We start from the raw sequence: 14,784 nt of genomic DNA, 5'->3' as shown, positions 1-14,784 counted from the left end.
TTTTTTTTTGACTACACAAATTCATAAATGATACAAAAACTAATAAAATTGTGACTGGAAAATTGTAATGCACATTTTCACTAAGATTTTATAGACTGCCAGCTACAAATAATCTATAATGAAACTAATAAGAGTTGCAGCCCTTTCTCGTTTTTCATAATATATTAAATACACATCTGAAACCTTAGGTGCCCACACAGGGAGCAATATGCAATGAGCTTGGGGACTTTCCAGTTCTCTGTTGCCTAGGTAACTCTCTAATGTATTTACTACCTGGATTCATGATGATCAGTGTATCCTGCAATCTCATTGGTAATAACTTTAGTTGCTCGTCTCGAGGTTGAGAAGAGTTTATCCGGGAAGTTGCCTGTAGTTGCTTAAAGTTCACAAATATCACTGACTTTCTATGGTCTCTGGTTGCTATATTGCTGCAGATCGCTTCCTGTGTGGACATGCCTTGTATTCTTAATTTCGCTTCTTCTCCATCCACAAGCATCTGTGCTTAGTTAAATCTTTATTTTTTTAAACATATTTCTGTAAATATCTTACAGGAAGATACTGTGGAAATCCGTCCTGTTCCCGACTGCCCCAGAGAACACATTGGAGAGCGCGTTATGATCAGATGCCAGTCTATAAAGTATGTCATACGTTTTCATTATACTGTAGTAGGGAGAATAGTCTTGTAGTTTAAACAGCTGCATAGCTGAGTAGTTGTTTAAGTGATGGATGGAGGATTATGTGAGGGTGGAGGAGTGTTGTTCGGCAGTGGTTGTTTTCCAGAAACTCTCCGTCCCTCCCTTTCTCTGTGGGATTCTGTCTCTTTTGCTCCTTCTTTCATTCGAACACATGCAAATGCACTTTTCCTGCATTACAGTCTTGATCTTCGTCATCCTTGTATAATTTGTACAGTTGCCAAATATTTGAGTTGAACTGCTTGCAATGCTTTGGCCACTTTTCTAATCCTTTTAACCCTCAGTTCAAGCGCATCATCACTTCCTCTAACTAATTTGTGTCTAACAGGAATTAAAATTCCTGAAAAATCAGTAGAATCAAAAACTGATGGAAAGCTAATTGAGGAAAAAAAAATGAGGATTTGTATTCAGGATTTGCATCTTCTCCTGCGATAAAACTCCTAATCTAATTTTCCTTTGTGTGGCCTTTTAGGTTTGAAATAGAAATTGAACCCATATTTGCCACCATGGCACTGTATGATCTGAAAGAGAAGAAAAAGGTGAGCAAACTTTTTTCACTGTCAAATTCACTTTTTTTTTTTAAATGTTATACAAAATTGTGTGTGTGTGTGTGTGTGTGTGTGTGTGTGTGATAAGCAACAAAGAATAACAGTAAAAAACACTTTCCTCAGTCTTGGGACTCTCTGCTTGTTTGCATACTTGCTGTGTATTTTAGCATTTTCTCACACAGCTGGGAGAAATAATTATTTTATCCCTGGCTGAATATGTAAGTTTGGTCACTTTAAAAGAAATTAATAGTCTCTCATTTTTATGATAGTTTCATTTTAGCGGAGAGAAACTGAATATCAACCAAAAACCCCACCTTGACAGAATTCTGCTCCCACAGTCAACCAGTCCATTACATCTATTGCTTGTTATATGTATAAAGCACACCTGTCCACAAAATGAGCTTCGTCCATTCCAACCTCTCCATCACGATTGGGCAAGACCAAAGAAATGTCAAAGGATGTCAAGGACAAGACTGTAGACCTTCACAAAGCTGGAATGGACTATGAGGCTGTCAACAAGAAGCTTGGTGAGAAGGTGACAACTCGTGGTGCGACAATTCAGAAAGGGAAGAAATATAAATCTTTCCTCACAGGGTAATGATGAGAAAGATGGTGGATCTGCCAAAACTGCCAAAACACGCTCCTTGCGTGTTAATGGTCTGAAGGCACCATGAACACCACAGATAACAAACTACAGCGTAATCTATTGAAATCTTGTAGCACTTGCAAGGTTCCTCTGCTCATGAAGGCTCGTACATGTATAGGCCTTCTGAACTGTGCTAGAGTTCTTTGGCATCAGCTCAAACTGCTGTGTTTGGAGAAAACCAGGAAACTGTAAGAGGAGTGGTCCAGTATCACTCCTGAGTGCACACCTGGTGACCTACTTTAAGAAATATCTTACAGCTTACTGTAAAATAAGTCGTGTTTTGCTTGGGCATCAAATACTTGTTTCACTCAATGCTCAATAGCTACTCATGCTATTCAATTAATAATTGATAATATAAGTTGATACGTATTATACTTTTATGTAATGTGGGGTTTTTTTTCTGGGTTTTTGGTTGATATTCTGTCTCTTTCCATTAATAAAGAAACTACCATAAAATTAGAGACTGTTAATGTAACTGAGCACACTGCTGGGGACTGTTTGATATCACACGACAAACAACCACCATAACAATCCTGCTAATGTTTAATAAAACATTACTGGTCACATATCAATCCTCAACACTGATAGATAGTCACATGGTTTGGATACTTGCTGTGTATTTTATAATGAGTTACAAGCTGGACAAGACTGAATATCAAAAACCAGTAGTTACAAGTATTGTATACTTAATAAAAATCACAGTTTTAAAGGTAGCTTTTGCATGTTATTTGCATCTTGTTGATCTGGCGCAGTCTTGTAGTGGCTTTGGAAAGTCAGCTCTGCTGTGTAGTAAGGGATCACTGTAATCTGTAAGGTTTTATGTCTCATCATCCTCAGAAATTTATAGCCTCGGGGGTCGTCATGTTTGGCCTTGTATCTACTAATACTGCACATTATTTTTGCAGTAAAGCATTTCTGAGCTGTGGCTGTTTGTTTGTTTTCTGTGGATTTACACAGCTGGATAATAGTAGGGGTTGGAAGGATTAAGTGCTCGTGGATCTCTCACATAAGACGAGGTTTTAGCCACTGGGTTTGCCCTCTCATCTGTGCTGCCCTGATTTACTCTGGCTTGCCTGGAGGACTAATGGCTCTAAGATACTCTGTTGGGTGAGATAGGGCAATTTAATACATCACAATTTTCAAAACTGGGCCATATCTAACCTGGTCTTGGGTCAGAATCAGTGAAATATTTCTTGTAATGAAACGTACTAATATGACATAAACAAGGGTTGTTTTTGGTTCTGTTGGAAGACTTTAAGAGCAGCGCTGAAGTGTGACAGTGTCATGCATTTTGTTAAAGGTGACTGATTTTTATTATGTGCTGAGCTGAAGTGTATCCTTGCAGAGGTTAGTATAATTTCCAGCTTATTACACTGACTAGATACTAGTTAATGAACTGTGTCTGCAAACATGAATTTGAACTGTAAACACAAAGTGCGTCTGTGAACGAAGGAGAAACTGTCAAGCTTGTTTTGTCAGTTGTTGTTAAGGCCTCTTTTTTTTTTAATCTCTGAACTGTTCACTTTTACTTTATCTTGTTTGTTTTTCTCTTTCTTCTGCAGTGCTCAGCGCAAGTTGTTTTCTTTATGAGAGTCTTATCTTCTGTTTTCTTACTTGCTGTTCTTCGTTTTCCCGCATCCCTCGTTGCCTTGTTTGGTTTTGTTCACGTCATTTCGTTGTTTCACATCTGTGCAGATGTTCGTATAAATCAAAGTCTCTCTGGTCAATAAGCCAAGGTGCAGACACGGGATTTGACCTAACAAGTGGCCTACTTATGATGCAATATTCATGAATGTAAGCAGAGGTTTATGAGTAGGCAAAAAACAAAACATTATGTTCTTTTAGCAAAAAGGAATATCCATTAGTTATTTTTTTCTTCGTTTGTTTTCCTGGTGTTACTTTGCAACACAAGGAAAGCCACATTTTACTCGACTGACTGGAGCCAAGTGGGAGGACGCAATAATGAAACCACAGTTGGCAAGACTTCAGAAAAGCAGAGGCCTTGAAAGAACAGTCTAATGGATTTATGGAGCTATATTGTCTAATATTTGTAAAGGAAGCGGCTGTCAGATGTCTGCCTGAACATTTTGCCACTCAGATCTGTGTTTGAATGAAGCTGCAAAAGGAGTCATTGTAGCGTCCAGCTGCTGAATTGGCTGCACAGGGTGTTTGCAAGTGCTCTCCATCAGAAAATCATCTGTCCTGAAACAGTGTGTGCTAGTGTTTGTGTGTGTCAGTCAGTCACGGACATGGTGTTTGGGGTTTAAAAATATCATGTTGAAGAGGTTTTTACATTCCTTGTGTCTCATTACATCAAAATTTGAAGTTTTCAAATGAATGCTATTATGATTTACTGAAAATGTTGACTCATTTAACACTCGTCCTTTGACTGGTTTATTTTTCTTTATGAACAGAGGATATTTTAGTCAGCTGGCTTTGATTACCAAGATTATTATTTCTCTGATTCCAAGAAGTCATTTTTCAGTAAGAGGGAGAGTGTGGCTCTTTTTCTTTTTCTTAAGTTAACTGGGTCGTTTCCGTCTCAGAATCTGTGCCGAGTTTTGAACTTTTGGCATGTTACACAAGCATGGAAGTATGCCAGAAGTCATCATCATTGAAAATTTTCTTGTGCTTATCTTGAATAAAGTTGCTGCTTTGAGGATTTTAGTTATCGGCCAAGTTTGGCTTTCTAGAGGCTTCTTGGTGTGGTCAGTGTAGTGGAGGCCCGGTGGGATAAGCAGAATGAGGTAGAGTAGTTACTGGCTTTCCAGTGAATAGGATCACATGACAGATACCAGGCCGGCCCACATCAGGACATATGGCTGTGTTCCTACACAGAGGTCATTATAGAGGTGAGACGAGAAACAGCAAAGCGGGCTGAACAGATGAACATTTGGTTTGTATCAAACTAATCACCTAGATTAATGTATTCTTTCAGTCTCTCATCAGAAACCTTCCAGTTTGTTATGCCCTGATTACCAAAACAAATGTAATCCTGGATTTAATTTTGGTAAGAAGACAATTTTCTGTTTTCCAAAGTAAAATGTTTCATCTGTTTCCCTGCAGATATCTGAGAATTTCTACTGTGACCTGAACTCTGAACAGTTTAAGAACTTCTTGAAAAATCACACTGACCACATTGATCCGTCCTCGACAGCCAAATCTGCCATCTTCTCTATCACCTACCCTTCCACAGATATATATCTGGTCATCAAGGTAATGAGAAAATCTATTGCAATCCACTGAGACGAAAAAAGCAGAAATGGTAGGCCTAAGAAAAGCAAATATACTATGCAGCGGATGAATAGAATCTTAAAGGCATTAATAAAACACAGTGGAGGCTCTGTTATAGTTTAGCTGCATTTCAGCAAGTGATGTGGGGAATTTTGAACATGGAGATTTTGATCTATCATGTAATACCATCTAAAAAGCATCTGATTAGCAGTGGCTTTATTTTTCAGTACAACATAGATACCAAACACACTACCAAAGCAGTAAAGGCATACCTGGATAGAAAAACACACAATGGGACACTATCAGTTATGAATTGGACTCTGCAGTGTCGTTAGAGTCATTGGAGTTTTGAAGAAGAGTCAGCAGTAATATAGAGTTTGTACAGTTCATCGTAAACTGTTGTTGTGGCCTTGATATAATTAATGTTTCCGTGTTTCAGATTGAAAAGGTCCTTCAGCAGGGAGAGATCAGTGACTGTGTCGACCCGTACGTGACACTGAGGGAATGCGACTCTGGAAAGGTAATGAATGCAGAGCAAACAGTCAAATTATTTACAAAAAAATGCTCTCCGGTTTACCTTTTAGCCTCTTATTAATACTTGCTGGGTATGTAAAACGATTCTGGAGCTGATGTTTTTCAAAATGGCTAACTTTATTTATTTATTTATTTATTTATTTATTTATTTATTTATTTATTTATTTATTTATGTCTTTATGGTCAGAACAAGGACAAAATTGAGAAGCTGCGGAACCAGGCGGATAGTTTCTGCCAGAGGCTGGGTCGCTATCGCATGCCATTTGCCTGGGCAACTGTTAATATAATGGAAGTGATCAGCTCTGCTACATTGGAGCGTGACATCACAGACTCTGAGAACACAAAAGGAGGTGTGTGCTAGGATCATCTTACCTTCTGATCACTTTGTATTTGACTGCATTTCCTAAGAGTCCTTGAAGCTTAGTATCACACTTGACCCTTGACATTTTTTTCCCTCAGGAAAATCCAGCAGCATTGACCGGAGAGGACTCCCTAGGAGGAACTCTGAACGTTACAGTACCATCGATGAACCGTTTTGCAACGTTTCTGGCTTCAAGCCTGCCACCATCACTATCTCCACCCTCATCAAACAGGTTTGTCTGCTGCCCAAGCAAAGAAATGGATAAATCTGTGAAAATGCTTGAAATGCAGTGAGATACCAGATAAAGATAAAGTTTCCCAGACAGACATGCTTGTGTTTACATCTTGGACTTTGATAAAAATCCTATGTGTTTCATCAGATTCTATTATTCAAACCTGTAGGGCTATTACTGTGAAAAATTACATGCATATTCCAATGTTTGTATATATTTTTTTATTGCTCTAATGGTTCATTTGGTCCTTGTCATCTGGGTTTTTCATTTAAAATAAATAAATAAATAAATAAAATCACTGTGTTTTTTAGGAAGGAGATCGTCTAAGCGATGAGGATTTGCTCAAGTCCCTGACTGAGATGAAGAAACCACAGAAGAGAATCAAGACAATACCAGGTTATCACTCATTACATGAGTATATTTTTATTGTTAATGTTTTCTTTTTCTTTTTTGCTGCAGAGAAAATTGATAAAATTTGTCGGTGGAAAGATGGATAGAGAGAGACCTGGACCTCTGCAATAGTTTTAAATCACATAGGTCACCTGTTTAACTCCGTTAAACCAGCACCTGTAGCCTGATACTTTCATTCATATAGAGCGTTTGGGTACAGGAAATTGCAAAAACACAGCACAGTGATGTCACACTTTACAAATAATTTTTTAAAAGAGCTAAAATGTGTGTTCATAGCATGCTTTAAATTTCAAGTCGGTATATTTTGTTACTAAGCTTTGCGGTTGCTTCCTGAAGAGGACACCGAAACCAGTGGTACTTCTCATCCAGCTCTTGACAAAAAAGCAGTGTGCCAGTTTATATATTATTAAATGATATCATAGGCTTTATTCTGGATATTGCATATGCAGGTTACTGACCTCTGACCTTTGCATCTTCTAGGTACCATAAAATTGGACATGTCTCCAGTCAACGATACACCAACATCATGTTTGTCAACTGAGCTTATCCCTCTTAAACCTGTGGCTGAGAAAAGCACTCGTCTCATTAAGGAGGTGCTGGAGTTCCCCTCCAGTGAGGTTTATGTTCCTCACAACATCTACAGGTGGGCTGGAGTATGCACTATGTTGGCAAATAAACTCATGCTCCTTAAACATTTAAATGTGAGATTATGGGATATTTTATTCTTTGCGTTTCTGTGTCCTGAATGTTTTTTGTGACTTTAGCTTTCTTAGAGAAAAGGAAACTACTTATGCAAGCCTTGCACCTTCAAGGGATGAAAAGCGAACAAGCCCAACAACAAGTTATTCTTGCTAAGAATATAAACGGGTTTCTTTGTTAAAATAGGCAGCACATTTCGAACAAAGGGCCAGAGGCAACATGAACTCTCGCTCAACAAGATCACTCAAGAGCTGACATTAGAAATTGTTCTCCTTTTTAGTGTAGTTTATATTTTTAGGCATTTCCATCCAGGCCACCTGCTAAATTACCATCAGTCAGTTAACAGTACAGAGTCAAGAATGGGGATTTAATTCTTCTCAGTACCCCAATCTAAAAAAAAACAAACATGCATGAACAAGTCTCGGTAATTGCATGCTGGTGTTCTCTAAACAAGTGTTCAGTGGAATCTTTGGTGTTTTCCTGTATTTCAGGTTTCACAACAGATTACAATGTTGAATTAAACCCACAAAAGAACACAGATAATTACTGGTTGGCTTTACATTTCTCTGACATTACTGTCGCATCAGCCCTGCAGCTGTTGTACAGACAGTGCCATCTAGTGAGAAATAATCAAACTGCTTTGGTTTACATAAAGTGTAGCATAATTTATTTATTTGACTGTTTTTTCTAAACCAACAGTGTTCCTGACACAGTTTCTCTCCCTTTGCATGTGCAGGAATCTGCTCTATGTCTACCCCCAGAGGCTCAACTTTGTCAACAGGTTGACATCGGCAAGAAATATTACCATCAAAATCCAGTTTATGAGTGGAGAGGATCCTGGCTCGGCTATGTGTGTGAGTGCTGTTGTTCATTACCTGTCACTCATTTTTACACTAAAACTGATTTAACTTAACTTTTACTGATATTTGGTGATTTTAAAAATCAAATAAAATATGAAAGTGCAGTTTAATAATTGTTTTATTCTCACAAATTATTTCCCAGCTGCTTGTCAACAGGGAAGTTGCAAAATGCCCTCTGGTGGATAAACTATGCAACCTCAATAGTCATAAAACTTTATTTAATCCCACACTGGGGGAAATTCACTTGTTCCAGCAGCACAAGGGACAGGAAGAAAAGTTGAATTAGAGATATATTAGTTTTTTAAAGTAGAAAAAAATAGATAAATAAATATTGTACAGGAAAAAAGCTAAAATTCTGCACAGATGGTTACAATATACAGTTAAATATGCCAAGATTTTTATTTTTATTTGTACATAATGTGCAGCAGGAGTAATAATAATATATTCATGTGTTTTTAAACAGTATTTATCCTGTGTGGGGTATTGTACAGTCTGACTGCTGTCAGCCTGTATAAACGCCGATATTGCCATTTCAGCAGATGGCTAATATCGGCTGATATATTGGTCACTGTCTATTTACTGACCCAAGCTCTGACAGTTTGGGTCAGTAGTTCAGATGAACATTCAAGTCAAGCACAGTCTACACATAGGATTCAAATTTATCATGTTAAATTAAAAGTACCTTTTTATTCTTTTCTTCTTTTGTCTCTATATTCAGGTCATTTTTGGGAAATCGAGTGGCCCTGAATTTTTAAGTGAAGTCTATACCCCTGTTACCTACCATAACAAGTAAGGACACATTATTGTGTTTTGTTACACTGGACTGTGTTAGCGTCTTTTTATCTATTTTGAACAATCAGAGTACCTTGACTTCATTTATCTTTTTGTTTTTCTCGTTTCCTTCCCGTTGCCTCCTCTTGTTACTCCGTATTTCCCCATCTGTAAGGTCTCCAGACTTCTATGAGGAAGTGAAGATTGCTCTTCCAGCACGTCTGACGGAGAGGCATCACTTGCTGTTCACGTTCTTCCACATCAGCTGTCAGCAGAAACAGAACCAGAGCGGCAGCTGTGAGACGCTCATTGGATACTCTGTAAGCTTTTGCACATCACAAATCTTAAGAACAAAGAAAAAGACTGTTTAGTGTTTCAACTGGCAAATCGCTGTCATTGTCATTGTCAAAGGAAAGTGTTGCCAGACATTTTACTTTTAATATGTTGTGACATTTGTGTGTCTGACTGCTGCGTTTTTAAATCGTTGAAGCTCGGCTGACATGCTGAATTTGTCTTTTTTTTCCTCTGATGCAGTGGCTGCCCATATTGAATATTGATCGACTGCAGACTGGTCAGTACTGTCTGCCCATCATCTTGGAGCGTCTCCCTGTCAACTACTCTCTACACACGCCTGAGGTATAAACATCCTCCTGTTAAAAGATTAAAACTATTTTTTATTATTATTTATTATTATTATGAAAGTAGAGTAGCAAACACAGGCACAAAAGTCATATTTATATTTCCTGTGTCTTGTAGAAACTTCCTCTTCAGGTCCCTCCAGTCAAGTGGATGGAGGGTCACAAGGGACTTTTCAACCTTGAAATCCAGGCGGTGTCATCCGTGCACACACAGGTGAGCGAAGGCTGGATGCCTCCAGACCAACACAGCAACACAGTGAATGTCTTTTTGGCTCACCCTGTCTATCTGTATACATCAGTACACACATGCATACCACAAGTGTCCATGTTGTTGTTGCATTCGCCCTGAAGCATGTCCCGACTCTGTCGCAGTACATTTGTTTCTTTCTCCGTCTCCTCTCCTCTGTTGCTTTTGCTCTCCCTGCTTCCCGTTCTAACAAACCCTGCCTTCTCCCTACCAGGACAACCACCTGGAGCGTTTCTTCACCCTCTGCCATGCACTGGAAGGTGGAGTAACATTCCCTGTGCGGATCAGGGAGGAGAAGATTCCAGAGAACAAGCTGGAGCATGAGCTGAAGCTCAGCATCATAGCCCTGTCCTCGTCCAGTCTAGAGGCTCTGGTCCTCTCCCTCCACCGAGTGCTAGATAAACTCTTCACTCTCATCATGCAGCCCATGGTCATTGCTGGCCAGACCGGTGAGTGGACTCTGTATTGTATCATGTATATAATGGATGTATAGCAGTGATTGTGGTGCTACATTTAAAAATGTCTTTCCAGTTGATTTTTTTCCCCCAACATATTCTCAATTTAGTTATTGAGCTACCATGAAAAAACTGTGAAAGATATATCCCCAGAAAACAGATTACCACTTTATATTTGTACTTTTATTTAACCAACACTGCAAAAGAAAAAAAAAATCCCATAAATCATCAGATTTGAAGCTAAATTAGGTAAATAATCAGATTTATTTTTTATTCACTGTACTCATTTAATTACTTGTTTTTTTTTTATCCATGCTTCCTTTCTGCAGCCAATCTGGCACAGATAGCCTTTGAGTCAGTGGTGTCCATCATCAACAGCCTTCATAACAGCCAGGAACTGATCAGGGACCAGCTGGGTAGGAACAGCCTCTTGGCAACCTACCTGTACTGGGTGTTTCGCCTGCCCGATCCCCCTCGAGACATGCAGAATCCAGGTGCTTCATCATTTAAAAGGATGCATTTCTTTTGTTTTGTCATTCCTGTGAACATATTTGCTCTGAGTGTTTCAAGTATTAAGAATTTTCTTTGTTTCTTTTTTCCTTTTGTATCTATGAACATGTGATCAGGTACAGGTGGCGCAGTACCTTCAGCAGAGAGCCGATACAGCACTATGGGTCGGGCCACGGCTGCCACCGTTGGCAGCATGCTTCTCCAGTCCAGGATCAGAAGCAGCAGCAACCCTGATATCCCAGGACCGCATAACTCCGCTGAAGATGACGAGGTCAAAAATATTCTCTCTGCCAAGGTACTGACCAGCTTCATCAGCTGAGATTTCTCATGTCTTAACCTGGATCTGGTGCAAAATACAGAAAAGTTAGTTTAGCTTGTGTCCACTTTTTTTTATTTTAACATACTCTTTAAGGTTTTACTAAGTCCATGTTGCACTAGGCTAATGTACTGTATGAATTTGCCTAATTGAGCACACACACACACACAAAGTACAGTATGTAAATATGCCAGCATGCATCTTCATACACACAAAATAGCCATTTGCTCTTCATCCCCACAGTACATTAGCTATTGTAATAGGCCACTAGACACCCACTCTAATGAATGCATCCATCACATCCAATGTGATGGAACTTGTGTGTTACTGTCTCCAGGGCCACAACAACCCAGGCAGCCGCATGTCCACCTACGTAGACGTAAACAACCATCAGAACCCATCAGGAAACACCAGGCCATCCAACAGAAAGGTTCAAAGTTCTTACTTTCTTTCACTTTTTTGGACCCGTTTTATTATGTAGCAATGCAATTACATTTTTATAAAAGAATTAGAGACGGAAAATAATGATACAGAAAACAGCAAGGAATGAGTATGAACTGGGTAACATATTTCCTTTTAATGATTTGTATCAACATTGACTTTATCTAAACTGATGGATATCTGTTGTTTTCATCAAAGGTGAAATCTTATTGTGTACAGAAGAATTTATCAGTGCAGGCTTGTTTCACTGCTATTCATTGTTAGAGCCTTACTTAAAGTCTCCATTTAAGACAGTTACAGTACACAAGGGCAAGGCAACACATAATGTCTTTTTAAAAACATTGTATGTAGCTGTAAATAAAGGCTAAAACATATATGGGTTTTAATGTCTAACTGAATTGCTTTCAATTAAGAATAAATGAAAAGCCTTGTTATTTTAGTTTTTGAAGTAGAAATTCTGGTTAGTCATCTCTATTATACGTTAGAGACACTGCAGTGACTGAAAAATAATTCTGTAGCAGTACATGGAACGATACCATAAAAGCTGTGTTTGATTTCTGTGTTCTATTTCAGCATTACTTCTATCTCAAACATCCTGTAACACAGCTAAACAAATACTTTCATCCTCCAGTTCACCCTTATGACCACAAGGTGGCAGTGTGACACTAGTGACACTGATATTGGAGCTGTTTATGCTTTTTTTGTGTCTATTCAAAGCAGCCAGCATATTAAAACCAGTTCACAGCAATATGTTAATATGATAATCTATTAGAACTCCAATTATGAGGCAGTCTTTAAAAAAAATTCTCTACCTGCTATCAGGGTAAGACGGGTTCTCGTGAATTAAAGCATTTGTATTTTTTCTCTTGCAGCAATTTCATGAGGAGCTGGCCCTGCAAATGGTTGTCAGCACTGGGGTCTGCAGAGAAAATGCCTACAAATACGCTTGGTTCTTCTTTGAGCTGCTGGTCAGTGTTTATTTTTATACCTCTCTGCAAGAGGGAAGGCATCCACAGATGTTAATGATAAATAGACTGAGTTATAAAAATGAGTCATATCAAGCAAATGTGACCTCATGGCCAAACACCTTCAAAGATAAATGATAGTGGTAGTATTGTATGAATATTAAGAGGGTGTTCGAAAGCGCCCGAGGCAATAAATTACAAAAAACACTTGACAATTTATTTTCTGTTTTGCAATTCAGCTGTGTCATCACTGACATTCATGCTCATTCACTCAATTCGTCTTGCTTATTTATGCTTCTGCCCTCAACCTCATTGCCTACTTTAATTAAATTAGGGATTTTTGCGTGGCTTGATAGGCTTGTTGATTTGAAAATAGAAGCTGATGATAAAATAATCAAACACTGCCCTCTTTAACTATCAGGCCACCTTTTTAACAAAAAGAAAAATCAAAGATTGCGTTTTTCACCTTTTCTTAACAATTATCAATGGGTGTGTTATGGTTTAAACAGGTGAAAAGCATGGCTCAGCATGTGTCCCAGCTGGACAAGTACAATATTCCTCGCAGAAGTCGCTTCTCTGACCGATTTAAAGATGACATCACCACAATTGTCTCTGTGGTTACAGCTGAGATTGGGACCATCCTGGTCAAACAACAAAAGGTAAGAAAAGTTAGTAATGATGACGACGAAAATAAATCTAGAGCTTCTGAGCCTAATCAATTTGACTTCGATCTGCAAACTCTGCAGCCGAGCGCATTCGTGTACCTTCTGTCCTCCTGGGTTGTGTTGAGAGAGGCAATTTCAACCTGACTGTACATGTTGTCGATGTCCTCCAAACAACAGGAAGTTGGGAGTGCTAATTATATTTGCCTCTGTGGAATCGAGAGCACAGCTTACACAGCTAGATACTCAGTAAGATCCATCTGGTGCAGCTTCCTGATTGCTGTTTGTTGACTGTTGTTTTAGGAGGTAGAGCAAGCAGAGAAAGTCAACATCAGCCTGGCTTTTTTCCTTTATGACCTGATGTCGCTCATGGACAGAGGATTTGTATTCCACCTAGTGAAAAACTATTGCAATCAGGTAAAATAACAGATTAATGTTAATAATTATATCCCTCCAGATGCTGATTCTGGAAAAATAAACTTTTATGCTCCCTTTCACTTTTAGATGTCGGCTAAGAGTGTTTCAATGCCGACGCTGATCAGCATGCGTCTAGAGTTCCTGCGAATCCTGTGCAGTCATGAGCACTATCTCAACCTGAGCCTCTTCTTCAGCAGCCCTGCCTCCGCACCCGCCTCACCGTGTCCATCCATCTCCTCACAGGTTCGCCCACTCGCCAGTGCAAATTTTACATGAATTATTTGGACACTCGGGTTACCGCTGTACCAAGTTGAGTTTATTTATACAGAAATATTAACGTGGCTGCAAAAATGTTAAGGAAAGTAAGGACTGGCCATCTAGGAGAAGATGACTGGGAAAAATACAAACACAGAACGGGAGTTTAGGGAGTAATTTAACTGACTAGATGAGATAAGATTAAGTTTTGTTTTGTTTGTTAGTTTTCTTTTAGTGAAAAATTCTGTTTAAAAAGTGCTTTATTTTCCATTAAGAAACATTTTTACGCTAATCTTGTTGCCACTCCTTCATTTTATCTATGTTTTCAGAGTTCTGGCTCATGCAGTTTCCAGGAGCAGCAGAGGATCTTGGCTCTGTTTGAACTTTCTCCTGAATTCAAGCAGCAACACTACCTCACGGGTCTGTTACTGACAGAGCTCAGTGCAGCGCTAGACATGGAGTCAGAGGGGTATGGAAGTACAGCTACTTGCACGTTACTCAAAACTGCCTGCTTTCTTACTTGACTAATTACATTCTTACTAAAAAGCTCCTGTCTTATTTGTTTTGTAAAATATATCAATTAAATCAATATCGACCTCTGTAAACATGTGAAAGCTGTGTACTAATCATTGGCGATATTATTCAAATGAAACAGTATGCATGCGTGTTCACAGGGGAAAGGTCCAGAGAAGGTCCATCAATGCAATCTACAGCCTGCTGTGTGCTCATGATCTTGACCATCGCTGTATCAAACCTGAAGTCAGGGCCAAGGTGGCTGCTCTCTACCTCCCCCTGGTAGGGATTATTATAGAATCCACCAACTACCTGGATTTCACTGGTACGTGTGTACACACACACACACACACACACACACACACACACACACACAC

General features: G+C 39.0%; 1 protein-coding gene across 4 annotated transcripts in view; it reads left to right on the top strand.

Moving 5' to 3' along the window:
- Positions 1-14,784, top strand: part of dock8 (dedicator of cytokinesis 8) — a 53,835-nt gene that overhangs the window by 21,133 nt on the left and 17,918 nt on the right. For 3 of the 4 annotated variants that reach the window (XM_005721983.2, XM_013914421.1, XM_013914420.1), the window contains 23 exons: positions 552-637; positions 1,165-1,231; positions 4,953-5,102; positions 5,560-5,640; positions 5,842-6,004; positions 6,114-6,247; positions 6,559-6,643; positions 7,139-7,301; positions 8,094-8,211; positions 8,936-9,006; positions 9,164-9,308; positions 9,523-9,624; positions 9,745-9,840; positions 10,088-10,322; positions 10,658-10,822; positions 10,955-11,133; positions 11,492-11,584; positions 12,468-12,563; positions 13,070-13,219; positions 13,526-13,639; positions 13,727-13,882; positions 14,224-14,363; positions 14,569-14,732. In XM_005721983.2, the coding sequence (XP_005722040.1) occupies positions 552-637; positions 1,165-1,231; positions 4,953-5,102; positions 5,560-5,640; positions 5,842-6,004; positions 6,114-6,247; positions 6,559-6,643; positions 7,139-7,301; positions 8,094-8,211; positions 8,936-9,006; positions 9,164-9,308; positions 9,523-9,624; positions 9,745-9,840; positions 10,088-10,322; positions 10,658-10,822; positions 10,955-11,133; positions 11,492-11,584; positions 12,468-12,563; positions 13,070-13,219; positions 13,526-13,639; positions 13,727-13,882; positions 14,224-14,363; positions 14,569-14,732 (2,953 nt within the window). The remainder of the gene's footprint in view (positions 1-551; positions 638-1,164; positions 1,232-4,952; positions 5,103-5,559; positions 5,641-5,841; positions 6,005-6,113; positions 6,248-6,558; positions 6,644-7,138; positions 7,302-8,093; positions 8,212-8,935; positions 9,007-9,163; positions 9,309-9,522; positions 9,625-9,744; positions 9,841-10,087; positions 10,323-10,657; positions 10,823-10,954; positions 11,134-11,491; positions 11,585-12,467; positions 12,564-13,069; positions 13,220-13,525; positions 13,640-13,726; positions 13,883-14,223; positions 14,364-14,568; positions 14,733-14,784) is intronic. The other variant, XM_013914415.1, reaches the window with a different exon arrangement.

The sequence above is a fragment of the Pundamilia nyererei genome, unplaced genomic scaffold (genome assembly GCF_000239375.1).
Source record: "Pundamilia nyererei isolate P.nyererei 1_Seehausen unplaced genomic scaffold, PunNye1.0 scaffold00006, whole genome shotgun sequence".
Classification (NCBI taxonomy): domain Eukaryota; kingdom Metazoa; phylum Chordata; class Actinopteri; order Cichliformes; family Cichlidae; genus Pundamilia; species Pundamilia nyererei.
Note: the sequence above shows the minus strand (reverse complement) of the source record. Positions and strands in the feature narration are given on the sequence as shown.